The 20004-nt window shown below is 31.0% G+C and overlaps 1 protein-coding gene across 4 annotated transcripts in view; it reads right to left on the reverse strand.

The window, feature by feature from the left end:
* LOC139514432 (patatin-like phospholipase domain-containing protein 7) overlaps nt 1-20004 on the reverse strand; it is a 95819-nt gene that overhangs the window by 26520 nt on the left and 49295 nt on the right. For all 4 annotated transcript variants that reach the window (XM_071303704.1, XM_071303703.1, XM_071303707.1 and 1 more), the window contains 4 exons: nt 16912-17034; nt 15333-15449; nt 14866-15014; nt 14444-14596 (listed from right to left, as the gene is read on the reverse strand). In XM_071303704.1, coding sequence (XP_071159805.1) covers nt 14444-14596; nt 14866-15014; nt 15333-15449; nt 16912-17034 — 542 coding nt within the window. The remainder of the gene's footprint in view (nt 1-14443; nt 14597-14865; nt 15015-15332; nt 15450-16911; nt 17035-20004) is intronic.

A 20004-nucleotide genomic window follows, 5' to 3' on the forward strand; every position in this document is an offset into this window, starting at 1 on the left:
GAAAATTGACTATAAAGGACAATAACTCCTTAGGGGGTCAATTGACCATTTCGGTCATGTTGACTTATTTGTAAATCTTACTTTGCTGAACATTATTGCTGTTTACAGTTTATCTCTATCTATAATAATATTCAAGACAATAACCAAAAACAGCAAAATTTCCTTAAAATTACCAATTCAGGGGCAGCAACCCAACAACGGGTTGTCCGATTCATTTGAAAATTTCGGGGCAGATAGATCTTGACCTGATAAACAATTTAACTCCCGTCAGATTTGCTCTAAACACTTTGGTTTTTGAGTTATAAGCCAAAAACTGCATTTTACCCCTATGTTCTATTTTTAGCCATGGCGGCCATCTTGGTTGGATGGCCGGGTCATCGGACACATTTTTTAAACTAGATACCCCAAAGATGATTGTGGATAAGTTTGGATTAATTTGGCCCATCAGTTTCAGAGGAGAAGATTTTTGTAAAAGATTACTAAGATTTACGAAAAATGGTTAAAAATTGACTATAAAGGGCAATAACTCCTATATGGGTCAACTGACCATTTCGGTCATGTTGACTTATTTGTAAATCTTACTTTGCTGAACATTATTGCTGTTTACATTTTATTTCTATCTATAATAATTTTCAAGATAATAACCAAAAACAGTAAAATTTCCTTAAAATTACCAATTCAGGGGCAGGAACCCAACAACGGGTTGTCCGATTTATCTGAAAATTTCAGGGCAGATAGATCTTGACCTGATAAACAATTTGACCCCCGTGTCAGATTTGCTCTAAAGGCTTTGGTTTTTGAGTTATAAGCCAAAAACTGCATTTTACCACTATGTTCTATTTTTAGCCATGGCGGCCATCTTGGTTGGATGGCCAGGTCATCGGACACATTTTTTAAACTAGATACCCAAAAGATGATTGTGGATAAGTTTGGATTAATTTGGCCCAGTAGTTTCAGAGGAGAAGATTTTTGTAAAAGATTACTAAGATTTACGAAAAATGGTTAAAAATTGACTATAAAGGGCAATAACTCCTATATTGGTCAACTGACCATTTCGGTCATGTTGACTTATTTGTAAATCTTACTTTGCTGAACATTATTGCTGTTTACAGTTTATTTCTATCTATAATAATTTTCAAGATAATAACCAAAAACAGTAAAATTTCCTTAAAATTACCAATTCAGGGGCAGCAACCCAACAACAGGTTGTCAGATTCATCTGAAAATTTCAGGGTAAATAGATCTTGACCTGATAAACAATTTTACCAATTGTCAGATTTGCTCTAAATGCTTTGGTTTTTAAGTTATAAGCCAAAAACTGCATTTTACCCCTATGTTCTATTTTTAGCCGTGGCGGCCATCTTGGTTGGTTGGCCGGGTCACCGGACACATTTTTTAAACTAGATACCCCAAAGATAATTGTGGCCAAGTTTGGATAAATTTGGCCTAGTAGTTTCAGAGGAGAAGATTTTTGTAAAAGATTACTAAGATTTACGAAAAATGGTTAAAAATTGACTATAAAGGGCAATAACTCCTATATGGGTCAACTGACCATTTCGGTCATGTTAACTTATTTGTAGATCTTACTTTGCTGAACATTATTGCTGTTTACAGTTTATCTCTATCTATAATAATATTCAAGATAATAACCATATAACGGCAAAATTTCCTTAAAATTGCCAATTCAGGGGCAGCAACCCAACAACCGGTTGTCTGATTCGTCTGAAAATTTCAGGGCAGATAGATCTTGACTTAATAAACAATTTAACCCCATGTCAGATTTGCTCTAAATGCTTCGGTTTCAGAGTTATAAGCCAAAAACTGCATTTTACCCCTATGTTCTATTTTTAGCCATGGCGCCCATCTTGGTTGGTTGGCCGGGTAACCGAACACATTTTTTAAACTAGATACCCCAATGATGATTGTGGCCAAGTTTGGTTAAATTTGGCCCAGTAGTTTCAGAGGAGAAGATTTTTGTAAAAGTTAACGACGACGGACGACGGACGACGGACGACGCCAAGTGATGAGAAAAGCTCACTTGGCCCTTCGGGCCAGGTGAGCTAAAAAACATAACAGCTAATCATCAAGACAATCATCATTTCTTAATATATAATTTTCAAACAGTAAGGGGTAAAGGAGTTAATCAAACATATATAAATAACAGTATTCTTTAAATTTAAATTGGAATACCTCCCTTACACTGCTTTTAAATGGTCTAATTTGTCCTTTAGCCAAAAACTTGTTTTTCCACCTTTTTTGCCCCTAATTGCTAAAAGATTTAAGCTATGACCCCTCAAAACCACCCCTTTGTAGTATGGAAGCTAGTGGTATAATTTCAGAGAAATTTATACACTTAGACACAAGTCATTGACTGTAAACTGCAACAAGTTATTGTCTGGAAACTAGAAAAATGCTTGTTTTTGGCCCTTTTATGGCCCCCAATTCCTACATAAATGGGACAATAACCCTCAAACTCAATCCCAGCCTTCTTTTTGTGATATGGAACTTTGTAGTACAATGTCAGAGAGATCCATACACTAACACATAAGTTATTGCACATAAACTACAAAAATGCTTGTTTTTGGCCCCTTTTTGGCCCTTAATTCCTAAACAGTTGTCACCATAACCCCCAAAATAAATCCTAACTTTCTACTTCTGGTATTAAACATTGTGGTACAATTTCAGAGCAATTGAAATACTAATACACGAGTTAATATCCTGAAAGTAGAAAAATGCTTGTTTTGGGCCCCTTATTCCTAAACGGTTTGGACCATCATCCCCAAAATCAATCCCAACCTTCCTTTTGAGGTATTGAACCTTCTTATCAAATTTCAAAGAGATCCATTCACGTAAACTAAAGTTATTGTCTGGACACCAAATGTGTCTTGGGTACGACATCATACCATCATACGACGCAAACATTTTTTTTGCGGTCGTATAAAAACGACCCCAATTGGCAAAGTGCTAATTCACATAAAGTTCTATGCAAACTATGGTTCTTCAAGAATCAAACCATGAGAAAGAAAAAATATTATTGTTAGTTCATATCTTAGTCTACAGCTTCTAGTTATTAATTATTCTTTTCAACTTTGTAGCCAAAACTAGACAAATCTTCAGTATTGTCATTGAAGATCAATAATTTGAATAAAAAATAATCATCAAAAGTATCAACTCTTTTTTTTGTCTAGGTATATCATATTACAATCACACAATTTTTTTAAAAAATACTCAAATAAGGGCAATAGTTCCTATAAAGAATCCAGTGACAATTTTAACAGTTAGCACTAGTCTTGGTGATAATTTATCATTATCTTTTATATTTTTTTAAGGTATAAATTATTTTTTTTTGGTTTTCCCGTTTGAATGGTTTTACACTAGTAATCATTCATGAAAGTGAAATAGTGAAAAAATAATTATGGTTCAATTTTGTCAAAATAAGCAAAGAAACATTGATGATGAATTATTCATTTGCAAGAGAATAATTTGACCTCATTGAATCCCTAATCATGTGAACTTCAATTTAACCCCTTAGCTAGAGATGGATAACATATGGATAGTGGGCGTAAAGTTATTTAAAGGAAAAAAAGTCAACATTGAAAGTGAAACATTTGAACGACTAATTTGATGCACAAAATATCATTCTTATACAGATAAAAACAAAAATATATATTTTTTATCCATAAAATAAATTAAACAGATCTAAAAAAAAATCCAATCCCACGATTTTGATATCTAGTTATGTTAATATACACACGAAATGAAGCTACATATAATTGAGCCCATGAACTGTAAATTGTTTACTTTAGACATTTTATAATTTGGATAAATGTTTTTCATTGATATAAATCAAATATGAGAATTTGAGTCAAATCTCTGAACATGAGTTTTACAGGTTTTAAAAAAGTAATCAAAAGGTAAAAACTTTTTTCAGGAGTCAACTGAGGGTATTAAATATGCAGAACTATTTGTAATCTTGTCTTGCTGATCATTTTTGCAATTTAAAGTTTCTCTCTATCTACATGTATTATAGTTTTCAGATAAAAGACAAAAATGAAGAAGAAAAACATGTCATTTAACGGGAATTTCTACTATAAGAAGTCATTTGACAGTTTTGTCGAGTATGGACAATTGGTAGAGCTCAACCTTCTGAACATTTCTGTCACAGTCAGATTTTCTCTTTATATAGGTTACAATTTTGTAAATATAGACAATGCAATTTCCAATAGGATCTCCCTTTACAATTAAAACTGTTCCACTTTTACTATGATTGATGTTTTGTTAAAAAGTGAAATAGAATTGAAAGCTCATATGCACTATATTTTGTTTCAAAGGTCAATATATAGGGCTGTGCGACAAGTTTTCAACATTTATATGCCCTTCACTATTAAGAGTTTAAACTTGTACTCAAATTCTGTACTACCCCTCCCTTCACTTTGGATCTTCCACAGATTTCAATTTGTCTGCTATGCATGTATATATTAACTAGTGATATTCCCAAGTTATGACTCTACGAGATGAAATATAGCATCTTCTTATTTATTTAGGCAAAAGTTTCAAAGTCAATAGACCAATCAAATCTTGAAACCAGTTGGTCAACACAGCAAAATATCTATGAATATTACATATCTCTCCAAAATGGTGTGGTTTGTAAAAAAATATGTATTAACAAATTTCAGACTATAATGGTTTTCAAAATAATAGACAAATTTGCATTTTACCAATATGTTCTATTTTAAGGCAATGTCGACCAACTTGGTTGACAGGCTAAGCGCTCAAACATAATACAACTGCATACCAAATACCACTGACTTATCATAAGTAATTCCCTTTACACAAACCTAAACACTAACTATGTAAAAGTTTCAAAGTCAAGGAACAATCATGAGAGGGTGGGGCTATATAATCTATATGGAAACAAGACTTGCAAAGGCCAAAAAATTTGAAAAGCAAATATCACTGACTGATAAAGGGTCATCAATAATTGTCAACCATTTTCCCAAGTGTACAAAACGTACACTTGGGGGTTGAAAAATCAACATTTTTATAGTTCGCTTTTTTTTTAATATTTCCGGAATATATGTCAGATATGTTTCAGTTTGTTTTCAATGCAAATTTCTATATTAAACAAAATTATATAAGACAGGATCTTCTTTTTATTAAGAATGAGTGATTCTTGTCTTGAAATCTAAAAATGGTTGTACACTTTTTGAGGGAGGGTGGGTGGGGGGGTCGGAAAAAGTGCATGTTTTGTTCACTTTGGAAAATGGTTTACAATTATGGACGACCCCAAAATTGATATCTTACTGATCTAATAACATCCTAGTGCATGCAAACTAAGCAAAAGTTTCAAGGTCAATAGACTATGACTGAGGGAACAGGGTCATATATTCTCCAAGAAATGAGATGTACTTATGCTTATACAACTGAATACCAACTTTGGCCTAACACTAATGTTTCCCCTTGAACTGACCTAATCACAAACTAATAAATGTAAACTCGGCAAAAGTTTCAAATAAGATTGAGAATGGAAATAGGGAATGTGTTAAAGTCAATATAAAATGACAGAGGTGTTGAGTAAAAAAATCACATGGAAATCCACTATAATAATTATGCTTATATAACATCTTCTTATTTATTTAGACAAAAGTTTCAAAGTCAATAGACCATGACTGAGGGGACAGGAATAAATAATCTCAATGGAAATGAGATGTGCCAAAGCTAAAACAACCTCATACCAAATATTTTTGACCTTTACCACTAGTATTTCACCATAAACTAGACTTATAACAAACTAATACATTGTAAATGACACTGCCAACGCTGGTTTCATAAAATTTTGGCAATAATTGCACAAATGCAAACATAGACAATTTCTAATTCTTTTTTGAACTTGTCAAAGACATTGATGATGTGAAGCTATAATATAAATTTCATAAAATCATGACAAGAATTGTTCACATAGGACTGCTCATAAGGCAATTTTCCATTTAACAAATATTTCCAAGGAGCATAACTATTTTATTAATCATTAATTTGCACTGATTTTTAAACTTGTCAAAGACATTGTTTCTATAACCTATCATTCAAGTTTCATAAAAATCTGGTAGGAGAGTGCTAAAAATGCTATTTCCATATAATTAATGTTTCCTAGGGGCATAACTCTTTAAAAAATTAATTGATCAGCACTGATTTTCAAAATTGTCTAAGACATTGCTGACATAAACCTATATATAAGTTTCATAAAAACTTGACAAGAACTGTTCTTGTTATGAGGACCAGATGGGATGAAAAACAGCCAGATTCTTGGTATTTCTATATCCCCCACAACGTGTTCATGGGGGACAAAACTTACTAGAATCAATAAAAACAGGAAGTCAAATTGGCTAACACAGTAAAATTCATTATCACAAATCTAATATTTCAATATCATAGCTGTGCAAAAAAAATGATGTGTGAGGCACAACGAAAACATTAAATACACATTATCAAAGTTCTAATGTATGTATCTTAAAACCACACTTTTGAAAAAGGAAACTTACACAATTTGAAAATGGGAGCAAACTTAAAAAATTAAGACACCCTTTTTTTTACATTAAAATTGAATTCATGATATCATGTTCTATAAAGTTAATTTACATATGAAATATATCAGAACCCTTTGAAAGTATGTTTGTAGCCAATATGAAAAGACCAGCCAATTGACAATTTTAGACAAAATAACACCAAATTCACAAATAAATTGTATATCAATTTTCATTTAAAATTAAGTACAACAAGAATGAGTCCATAGTAGAAGGGTACCCCAATCGCACTATCATTTTTTATGTTCAGTGGACCGTGAAATTGGGGTCAAAACTCTAAATTTGCATTAAAATTAAAAGGATCATATTAAAAAGAACATGTGTACTAAGTTTCAAGTTGATAGGACTTCAACTTCCATCTAACACTACCGTGACCAAAAACTTTAACCTGAAGCGTGATGGACGAAATGGACGAAATGAAATACAGAAGAACGAACGATCGAAAAGACAAACAAACCAGGCACAGACCAGAAAACATAATGCCCATAAATGGGGCATACTGAAAGAACAGAGTTGCTCCAGGTTCCTAATATTTTATATTTCCAAGGAGCATAACTCTTTTTTAATAAAAGTTGATCATCCACCATTTTAGAACTTGTCAGAGATACTTCTGATATTGACCTATAGTATAAGTTTTTACAATATCTGGAAGGAATATTATCTGTGGTACTGCTATTGAGGCCAGTTTCAAACAATTTAATATTTCCAAGCGCATAGTTCTTTTAAAAATGTCATTAGGCCATCCTTAAAGATTTTGTTTGAGATATTGCTGATATTAACCTATTTATATGTCTTATAAAAATCTGGCAAGAATTGTACCCATGAGAGTGCTAACAAGGCCACTTTCCATAAATTCAATATTTCAAAGGGGCATAACTCTTTTAAAAAAAAGTTGATCAGCCTCCATTGTAAAACTTGTTAAAGATATTGCTGATATTTACCTGTAGTATAGTTTTATAAAAGTCTGGCAAGAATTGTTGCAGTGAAAGCACCAATGAGGCCATTTTCCATACTTTTTTATTTGCAAAGAGCATTACTCTCCATAAAAAATTGATCTGCCACCATTATAGAATTGGTCAGAGATATTGCTGATATCATTCTATAGAAAACATTTTATACAACACATATGGAAATAATTGTACCTCGCTTATGAGGCCATTTTCCATACATTTATTATTTCCAAGGGGCATTACTCTTTTAAGACAAGAATGTGTTTATAGTACACAGATGCACCACTGGCACAAAAAAATTTCTATATTCAGTTGACAATGAAATTTGGGTTAAAACATATTGACTATCATAAGTAGTTCCCATTTAACTGACCTAATAACAAACTTGTAACATGTAAACTATGAAATGGTTTTAAAGACAATAGACCATAACTATGCGGTGGGGTGCTAAATGATCTCCATAGAAATAACATGTGCCAAAGCTTAAACAACTGCATACCAAATGCCATGTACAAAATATATTGAGATAATTCCTAACAAAATAGATGATCAGCGCTGTTTTGCAAAGTCAATTAAAATAACTAATATAGACCTTTAACATAAATATCTTAAATATATCTTTCAAGATATGCAAACTTGAAAACCCCTACAAATGCAATTTAAAACAAATCACATTAAAAGCAACATTACAGCTGTAAATTAATTGATCAGTACTGATTCTTTTACTTGTTTCAAACATTGCCAATAAAAACCGTTGATATCGCTTCAGTAAACTCACACGAGAAATATGAGCTTGAAGGCACTTATTAAATTTTCAATATCATGGACATTTCCAAGAAGCATAACTCCTTTTAAAATTCATTGTTCATCACTGATTTTTTTAAATGTCCATGCAATTGATTTAAATTCTTTGAAAGAGTTCATAAAAACCTATCAAGATTTGTTAGAACCCTTGAAAACCAGATGGAAAGACACACTAATGGACACACAGTGACACAGACGCCTGAACTTTTATTTTGGGTAATTTATTTAGCTACAGAAACTGATCTGTAAAAATCCAGTCAACTGAAATCCTGGTCTATAAATTACCTTATGTTTAAAAAGTTTTTCAATATATTTTTTTTTAAAAATCTGAATTCCCCTTATTCACAATTTCTACCCAGTCTAATAAGCAATGGCAAATGGAGACAACACTAATTCCACAATTCCAAAATAAAACATCTTTTTAAAACAATTTATCAATATCTTTTGGAAATGAAGGTTTCAGAGCAAATGCAATGCGATTTATATTATAATTAATTTTTTACAAGCAGCATAAAATATTTCATTAACACTGATTATTGAAGGTGTTAAAGACATTGCTGATATAAATCTATAATATAAATTTCATTAAATCTGACAAGAATTGTACACATGAGAGAGCAAACAAGACAATTTTCCATACAATCAATATTTCCAAAGTGCACAACTTTTTTTATAACAAATAAATCTGCACTGATTTTCAACCTCGTCAAAAACATTGATGATATAAACTCTATAAAAATCTGCCAATAATTGTACACATTAGAGGGCTCACAAAGCAATTTTCCTTAAAATTAATACTTCAATGGGACATAACTCTTTTCAAAAATATTTGATCTGCACTAATTTTCTAACTCATCAGACACATAGCTGATATAAACCTATGATATGAGTTTCATAAAAATTCTGACTAATATTGTAGAAATGAGAGCCCTAACATGCAATTTTCTTTATACTTAATGTCTGGAATGGGCACAGTGCTTATAAAACTAATTGATCAGCACTGATTTTTTTTCTTGTTTAAGTCATTGCTGATATAAACCCTTGGTATAAGTTTTGTAACAATCTGGTTAAAATTAGACATGTGAGAGCACTAACAAGATGGGACAGACAGACGCCCAGTATTTCTATGTCCCCTGCAACACAATAATGGGTGAGGGGCAGTTGCATGATACAATTGTTGAGGTTGATGGGTATAAATTAAAATCAACAGTTTTTTTTTTTAAATTTGCCAAAGTGTAGTTTTATATCATGCATTATTTAAAAATATCAAAAAAAATGTATAGTTTTTTTCAAGCTAAGGGCTTTGTAAAATTGCCAGATTGAAGAAGTAAGCATGAAAAAACAAATTTTGTGAGATAGAAAGAAATATAAATGATAAAATATGATAAAATAACTCTGATAGTGTTCCATCTAAAATAAAATTAAAAAAAACCAACTTTTTCTACCATAAAGCAAAATAGATACTTATCTTATTTTAATGTTCATAACAAATTGCTTTGCAGAGGTTATATTATCTGAGTTAATTCCCCTTATTTGGCAAAGTTGAAATAAATCAAACAAATGGGGAATGTGTCCATGGGACACAGATGACATCACAACTTGCATATCATATAAAGTTAGAAAGGGACATAACTGAAGAACAGTATAAGTGACACCACCCAAATTTGTACTTTGTCTGTGTTTTGTAGTAATAAGTATTGTGCATAAGTTTCATAACATTTGCTTAAGGTAAACTTAGGTTAGAGAAAAGTATGAAAAATTCAGCAATTTTTCCATTTATAAAGGGGCATAAAACTTAATCAGATAAAGTGACACTATCAAAATCAAATTTGATCTGTGTTTTGGGGTTATAAGCATGGTGTATAATTTTCATAGCATTTGGATGAGGAAAAGTAAAGTTCAGCAATTTTTCACTTTTAAAAAGGGGCATAACTCTAGAACACTTATAGAGTCCAATACCAAAATTCAAACTTGATCTTGGTTTTCTGGTAATAAGTATTGTGTATAAGTTTCATAACATTTGGTTGAGGCAAACTAAAGGTAGAAAATGGAAACTAACTTTGGGACATACATTTTTAATTAATATTTCTAAACAATTGCTTTGCAGTCAAAGAAACTATAATTTTGTTTCAAACTAAAGAGATATACATTGTATTGGTATTATTTAAATTCTGATCAGTGTATTTTACATTCAAATCAAATATTTGTAGTAATATTTTTGACCTTTTTAGAATGATGTAGAAGCTTTTTGTATCATGGACTTCAGAATATATATTTTTGTCAATCTACATTTTCCATTTTTGATAATTGAAATACTATAATGAACAATGATGAACAGGGAGGTGGAATAACAGTTTGTTATTTCGTCATTGTGGGACAATATAAACAAGAAAATGTGGTATGGTCCTCAATTATTTTGTATATGAATTCCTAGGAATAACTATGTTCATAAATAAAACAGCAGGTGCAAGATAGTACTTTGTAAAATATATTCTATTGAATTTAATTATGTTCAACCAGTGTTATAGGATACTGTGGATGCAAAGAAGATCTACCGATACAAGAAGATATGGATAAAGTGAGGAGTTGTGGATATATATGTCTACCCCCTTATGTAGACTTATCAACATCTACAGTTTTTATACAGCAGCGTAATGAACAAATAAAGAAAACAGGAAATGCACAATTGCATTTGTAGGAAAATTCATAGAAATAAAGTTGATGAGTTTTGGCTACAAGATGATTTATTCTGTTTCTACCAGATTAATTTTATATGATTCAAGAAATAAAATGAGAATTGTACTATGCCATTAGGCAATTGAGAATCTTTGATGGTGTGGACAGAAGAATGGAGAAACAAGTAAACCGATCAACAGACACATAGATCAATAGATAGGCCATCTTAATTAATGATAAAATAGAAATAAATTTCCCAATTTCCCATAATTTCATTCTGAAAGCTTTCTGTATACAAATTTTTTGTCTCTTTTTTATGTTTTTATTTGTACAAAGAATAGTTTATTTATCTAAAATATCAAAAGATTATCCAAATTTTAAGTTTAACCAACATACAAAAACACATTTATATAAAAGCATATGGGAAAATCTTAATTTGGTGATATCTGGGAACCATACACATACAGTAGTGTTTATTTTGTTTGGATAGAATGTTACAAGACGTAATCAAATTTGCTTTAATATTCTATATACTACTATAAAAAGACTATTCTTCTTTACTTTCTTACTATACAATCCTTGTTTACTTCATAATTCATTTACATGAAAATAACTTACAGATCATAATTTATTTGTACTAAAACTTTCATTGTTAACAATCATAATTATTTGGCTTATAGAAGTCGCAAATCCAATATAGTACAAACTGCTGCATTCAACAAGTAAATTAATAGTTCCTAACAAGCAAATAAATTTTATCAGTTATTGGTCAAAACTTTTTTCTAAACTCAAAGGTCCCCTATATATTTTCATTTCTCTTAACCAAAGTGACTCTTTTTCATAAACCAGCTGAAGGGTTGGAAAATCAAATTCTTGGCACATTATTTCATTTCCATGGTTCACAGTTTGATAATACTTTAAAGATATCTAGCAAAAATTTAATGATGAATTATAAACAATATTTTAAGCATAAACGATAATATATGCAAATTCTAACCCTTGCCATTAAATTCTGAAGCAACAAAAATCACAATATCAACAGAGAAATAAATAACGGCAAAAATAAATTTTCTTTAAATTTTGTCCTAAAATGTATCTCAAGGGAAGTTAAGTAACACCCCCAAAGTTGTACTTCAAATTAAAAAAAAATGTTCAGGGCATTTTAGTCATTGCTTAAGTAAAAGAACTTTCTTAATATCTAGGAAAGAAACTGTCAAATCTTAGAATTAGAGTTACTGTTGGTCTGTACAGTAAAATTGTCAAAATGATATTAAGCAAGATAACTAGAAATAAACCTAATGAAGCACCTTCAAAATGTTATTGCCTCTTTAAGAGAAGAATTCTGTTTTGTAGGACAAAAAGGTCACAGGACAAAAGGTCATAACTTTAAGAGATAATATTTTCTTTGATAAACAAATCAATTACTTTCAAAATATTTTTTTCATTTTTCTTTTGACTATGATATATAAAATAACTTGTGAAATTTTATTTTTTTTAATTATTATCCAACAATTGTAAAGAAAACAAGCTGTCAAATTGGCTTCTTATTGCCTAGAAATATATCATTTGTGTTATCTAATTTTTAACGATAATCATTTAATAATTTCCTAAACTGTCAAATATATTGATCAAATAAAAATAATATAAAAAAATTCAAAAAAATCTCTCTTTGATATTTGAATGTGACTTTTTGTCCAATTAATTTTAAACATTTTGTCCTGCAACTTTTTGTCAGTTTACCACACAAATATTTCATCTAATATGAGTAATATATAACTGTATAGCTACGATAAATTAATATTTAAAATTGAGATATAGAAAAGTCTTTAAAAAAATAGAAAATTTGACAATAAAATAAAATACCCAACTGAAATTCCTTAGACAGTACAATGCTTTGATCATTGAGACCTACATTATATGACAAATTGACAAAAGTTTTGCTTAAAGTCAATTTGTAGAAAAATTAAATTTACCTTTTTTTTTTTTAAATTATTCTATACAGAAAAAAAATATGGCATAAAAACTTAATATTAATTGATTGTAGCCTTCTTTAAATAAAATGATAAAACCTACCTTAATTTTCTCTTTGATCTGTTTAGGAATATAACTTGTTGACTTGACTATCTTCAAAATGCATTTGAATATATCTGGTAATGTGCAAAAGTCTTTATATATCTTCACATCCTCCACATCAGCTGAGACATCCAAATATTTACAATATACGACGTCAACAATTTCAAAAAGAACAAAAGACAGGATTTTATAAAACAATAGTTTTATTGCCTTGTGTAATGACAATATATAATGTCTAAGGACCATTTTCTTAATCTGGGAAATTGCAATATACAAAGTCCATGAAAGTGGCATCCTTTCTTAACACCTTTTTGTATAGGGATTAAGTTTACAGGTAAATTTGGTGTATTCCTTGAAGACTTTCAATTTTGACACCTACTGACCACCTGGTCAGGTAAAAAGTTAACTTATGATTAACTAAATAAACATTTAAATTACTGATAATAGTTTCATTTAAGTAAAATTCAACTATTGTTTATTATATTTATTAAAACAACAATTTTGTTATTTCTTTTTTATTTAAAAAAGGTGATTCAAATAATAAAGATAATACACATTTAAAACAATCAGTCAATAAAAAAATATTTGTTCAATTCCTATGGTCTAATATTTTTTTTTATCAGATTCATGAGAGAATAAATATTCTTATAAGGATTAATTAGTGATCTCATTTCACAAAAATAATGAAACATTTGGAAAATTAAAATGCCTAATTTTTTTTAATAAAAATATCTGATTTTTTTTTTTAAATCCATTTTTGTTTTATGATAATCACCATTCCAATATCCTAAAAGAACATGAAATGTCTTGTTTTTGTTTACATTTTATAAATGTTCTCATTAGTAATTTTCACACTATTTACATTATTTTGCAGAGAACAGATAAAAAAAACTTTATGCCACCAAAATAGCAAAAAAAAGGGGGAAATAAATATCTCAACTCCTAGAATTATTGGGTTGTTGAGTGATATTTTTCTGTCACACAATTCTAAACTTTTACTCTTATTTTGTCCTCTGTATATAGACTGTTAATTTGTTCTTGTCCTGGACATGCATGAAGTATTTGCCACTGAACTGTAAACTATCAACAATCAATGAACATAAAGATTGCATTCATTAGCTATTTCTGTTGTATGTTATATCATTTTTTTTATAGAAACCCTTCTTATACTTTTTTGTCTTTTTTTTCTAGAAGCCCAACACGATAAATCCAAAGATTTATTTTAAGCAACAGAGTTGGTACATTAAAATACAGTAGAAATATTTATATCAGCTGGATTTTTTGTGTTGTTTTCAGAACCTTATACATTTGTTTGTGATTATGTGATTTTGTGACTCAATTTTGTGACTAATTTCTTACAGCTATTTCATCAAAGCTTCCAAACTGCAGTGTTCCATATTTATCTATTGGTGGTCTTATGTATTCACAATAGTCACTGTTTTTAACATGGTCCAACTGACGTACACATGATACATAGGCTAAGCGGGACTGGATTTCTGCCATATCAGGTACCTTTACAAGAAAAAAAGTATATCTTTAATACCACAATGATGTTAGAGTTGTTAGATGAAAGTCACAGGACAAAATAATCTCAAAACTGATGTTACATTTTGCTCTGTCACTTTTTGTCCTATGACTTTCAGTCCTAAATTGTCTTTTACTTGACCTATGATAGTTTTTTTGAAAATTATGAAAAGGATCTTAAAATATTTAAGAATACTAGTATCATAGTGGATTAATATTCGTTAATTGTTGATAATTAAGGAAGTCAAGTTATATACCTTAACTGTTTCTGACCAAGGACTCCATTTGTTAGCCAGTAACCAGAAACCAGAGATTTTATCTCCATAGTTATAAGACTCTGTGGAATCTCGACTACCAACATCTACAGCAAATATAGAGTTGGCTCCTAACTGTTTCATAACATCAGCTGTTTGATAAAAAAACAAAATTGATGATTAAATTATTCACAATAAAGAGACAAAAGCTATCTTCTTTGAAAATGCTTATAAATGATTCTTTTATTTTGTTGGAAGTGTTCTCAAAGAAAGTTATCCAAAATGTCCTTTAATGTCCAATAAATTACAGATATTGTTTTGTTTAGACAATATTCATTTGCTGTAAAATGCAAAAAAATCTTGTAAATGTAGAAAAAAGTTTTTAAGAAAGAAACTATTGAATGTGCTTGCAATAACACACAATTAAAGATCTTTTTATAATTCATATATTAAATAAAGATACAACAAACCAGGCAAGTTATTGACATATCCTCCATCAAGTAAGTAATGAGCATCTATAGGATCACACAATGGTGGCAAATATCCAGACAGTGACATACTAGCTCTCACATATCTCCACAAACTCCCTGAAATATTACAGCAAAATTAATACTTGTTAATCTCTGCCCATCACATTCAAAACCGGTCTGAATTTGATAAAGGCATCTTGGCATTGCACAAGGTCATGTTTTTCTCTGACTGCTTATGACATCTTTACTCTAAATCCATTGGATGTTGGATGTGTACGGATTGATAATTTAGTCTTAGATGCATGATTTTTTTATCAGTTGTTAGGGGCTTTGAACTAGCTGTCAGTAACTGTGAGTACTCACAGATCTGTACTTAGTGTCTTTTTGTTGTTGGGATGTACAATTATCCGGCCACGTCCAATTGTATTTGTATTATTTGTATTTTTATCCATCTAATGAGTAAAGCCTTTTCAACTGATTTTCATAGTTCGTTCTTATGTCGTAATGTTACACCACTGTCTCAGGTTAGGGGGAGGGGTGGAAACCCCCTAACATGTTTAACACTGCCAAATTCTGAATGTATGTACCTGTACCAAATCTGGAGCCTGTAATTCAGTGGTTGTCGTTTGCTTATGTGTTACATATTTGTTTTTCGTTCAACTTTTGGACACAAATTAGGCTGTTAGTTGTCTCGTTTGAATTGTTTTACATTGTCATTTCGGGGTCCTTTTATAACCAATTATGCAGTATAGGCTTTGTTCATTGTTAAAAATTGTATGGTGACCTATAGTTGTTAATATCTGTGTCATTTGGTCTCTTGTGGAGAGTTGTCTCATTGGTAATCATACCACATCTTCTTTTTTATATCATCAAAATAGCATATACACAAACAGTGAAACACTGACAGGGACAAATTGCTAATGAAATTTGCATGTGTAAAGTGAGAAGAAGAATGTCCAAGAACTTTGAGTTGCAATTTGGCAAAATGACTATGCCATGAGTGCATGGAAAATAAGCCCTAAAACTTTATTTCAAATATCAAATATTGACATGTCAAGGGTAATAATTTTAAAATGGGTCACAGGGAAAGAACTTGACCTATTGTTCATTTTACACCAATCAGATTTGGTCTCATTACTTTGATATAAGCCTAAAATGGCATCTTACAACTTTGTTCTATTTATAGAAACAGTGGCCATGTTTTATTGATGGATCAAATCCAGAAATACAATTTTTTAAACTAGATACCTAGGAACATAAAGCTTAAGTTTAAAACATTTGGCCCAGTAGTTTCTTCAGAGAAGATTTTTAAAAAAAGTTAAATAGTATAGTAACAATGACGTTCAGACAACATGCTACAGATGACACCACTGAAGACCGATGTTTAAGTGGTTCAAAAAGCTCATATGACCTTCAAAATGAAAATCTAACATTTAAACATTCAAAACTTAAATTTAATAAATTACTCTTTTATTTTCATTACTATTATGACTTTAGTTTCTGTGACATTTTTATATCTATAGGCTAATTGTAATGAAGATAAATAATGGTTCATATGAAAACCAAGGGTTAATCTTACCATGAGTATGTATTCTCATTGAAGAACTTGTAATATCAGTAGTAATACAGAAGTATGGAATCCATAAATCTTCTATTTGTCGGTCTTTGAAGGTTTTCTCTAATGTCACATTAAAGGATTGACCTAAGGTAAAGTAAAACACATACACATTAACAAAAACTATTTCATTATTAGTTCTTTATATTATTCAGAGCTAATTGATAACTTATCAGCAATACATTGTCTTTATCTGTAAGTGATATTCCATAAATGCAGCATACAATATCTTATGTGAAACCTTTCAACTAAAAAGTTACCGAAATAAAACTAAAAACCAAAGGGGTTCATTTCATGAACGCTTAGGCTGCTATCAACAAGAAGATAACAAAACGAGAGGCTCTAAAGAGCCTGTGTCACTCACCTGTAAATGTACTGATGCTTTGGAAATCATGTAATAAAGATTAAAATCATAATTTTTAGTATAAGATATCATTAGATACTATAATAATTTCTAAGATAATAGCAAAAAACTGCAAAATTTCCATAAAATTACTAACTCAGGGGCAGCAACCCCACAACTAGTTGTCGGATTTGTCTGAAAATTTCAGGATAGATATATCTAAATCTGATAATTTTTTTGCCACCGGTCAGATTTGCTCTAAATGCTTCAGTTACAGAGATATAAACCAACAAAAGTGCACACGCTGAAATGTCTCGCCTTCTATACTAATCATTGATATTATGTTGATAGTCCTAAGTATAAAGTTAAGCTTTATAACAACTGTCACATAAACTTAACATTAACCAAGATAACTAAACAAAGACCAATGAACCTTGAAAATGAGGTCAAGGTCAGATGAACCATGCCAGGCAGACATGTACAGCTAGCAATGCTTCTATACAACATATATAGTTGACCTATTACTTATAGTTTAAGAAAAATAGACCAAAACACAAAAACTTAACACAGTGCAATGAACCGTGAAAATGAGGTCACGGTCAAATAAAACCTGCGCGACTGACATAAAGATCATAAAATATTTCCATACACCAAATATAGTTGACCTATAGCATATAGTATTAGATAAAAAGACCAAAACTCAAAAACTTAACATTGACCACTGAACCATGAAAATGAGGTCAAGGTCACATGACATCTGCCCGCTAGACATGTACATCTTACAATCATTCCATACAACAAATATAGTAGACCTATTGCATATAGTATGAGAAAAACAGACCAAAACACAAAAATTTAACTATAACCACTGAACCATGAAAATGAGGTCAAGGTCAGATGACACCTGCCAGTTGGACATGTACACCTTACAGTCCTTCCATACACCGAATATACTAGCCCTATTGCTTATAGTATCTGAGATATGGACTTGACCACCAAAACTTAACCTTGTTCACTGATCCATGAAATGAGGTCGAGGTCGGGTGAAAACTGTCTGACAGACATGAGGACCTTGCAAGGTACGCACATATAAAATATAGTTATCCTATTACTTATAATAAGAGAGAATTCAACATTACAAAAAATTTGAACTTTTTTTTCAAGTGGTCACTGATCCATGAAAATGAGGTCAAGGACATTGGACATGTGACTGACGGAAACTTCGTAACATGAGGCATCTATATACAAAGTATGAAGCATCCAGGTCTTCCACCTTCTAAAATATAAAGCTTTTAAGAAGTTAGCTAACACCGCTGCCGCCGCCGCCGTAGCCGCCGCCAGATCACTATCCCTATTTCGAGCTTTCTGCAACAAAAGTTGCAGGCTCGACAAAAACTGTATTTAACCCTGTGTACTATTTTAGCCATGTCGGCCATCTTGGTTCGCAGACAGGGTCATCTGACACATTTTTTAAACTAGATACTCTTATGATGACTGTGGACAAGTTTGGTTACATTTTGTCTTAGTAGTTTCAGAGGAGAAGATTTTTGTAAGATTATAAAAATTTAAGAAAAATTGTTAAAAATTGACTATAAAGGGCAATAACTCCTGAAGGGGTCAACTGACCATTTATGTCATTTGCCTTATTTGTAGATCTTACTTTGCTGAATACTATTGCTGTTTACAATTTATCTCTATCTATAATAATATTCAAGATAATAACCAAAAACGACAAAATTTCCTGAAAATTACCAATTTAAGGGCAGCAACCCAACAACAGGTGCTTTGATTCATCTGAAAATTTCACATCAAATAGATCCTGACCTAATAACAATTTTACACATGTTAGATTTGCTCTAAATGCTTTGGTTTCAGAGATATAAGCCAAAATCTACATTTTGCCCCTATGTTCTATTTTTAGCCATGGTGGCCATCTTGGTTAGTTGGCTGGACACATCTTTTAAACTAGATACTCCAATGATGATTGTGGCCAAGTTTGGTTTAATTTGGCCAAGTAGTTTCAGAGGCGAAGATTTTTGTAAAAGGTAACGACGCTGGACGCACGCAAAGTGATGAGAAAAGCTCACTTGTTCTTCGGGCCAGGTGAGCTAAAAAACCATCTCCTGGGTGACTATATATTTTGGCAATTATTATGCTGTTAATTTTCAGCATGTGTGAGTCAAATGATCTTATATCTGTATGCCATTCTATCATTTTTGTCATTTCAAGTAACAAAAAAAATTCAGAGAGAAAAAAATAAACCAATATATTATTGAATATATACATTGAACATTTTGCAGTGTGAATTTGAGAAACAAGGAGTACATTTCTTATTTAAAACCATTTTGATCCCAAATCACACCATTTGTACTGTTTCTTTTGTTTCTTAAATTAAAAGTTTTACTTGTCCTCATCTTATTAATAAAACAGGCAAACTTAAAAGTAGGTTGGGAGAAGAGTGGCACCTATTAAAAACGTTTAAACCTTCTGCAATTGTTTGCATCTGTCCTAAGTCAGGAACCTGATGTTCAGTGGTTTTCATTTGTTAATTTGGTTCATAAATGTTTCTCGTTTTTCTGTTTTTATATAGATTAGACCGTTCGTTTTCCCGTTTGAATGGTTTAACACTAGTAATTTATGGGCCTTTTATAGCTTGCTGTTTGGTGTGCGCCAAGGCTCCGTGTTAAAGACCATACTTTGACCTATAATGGTTT

The sequence above is a fragment of the Mytilus edulis genome, chromosome 3 (genome assembly GCF_963676685.1).
Source record: "Mytilus edulis chromosome 3, xbMytEdul2.2, whole genome shotgun sequence".
Lineage (NCBI taxonomy): Eukaryota > Metazoa > Mollusca > Bivalvia > Mytilida > Mytilidae > Mytilus > Mytilus edulis.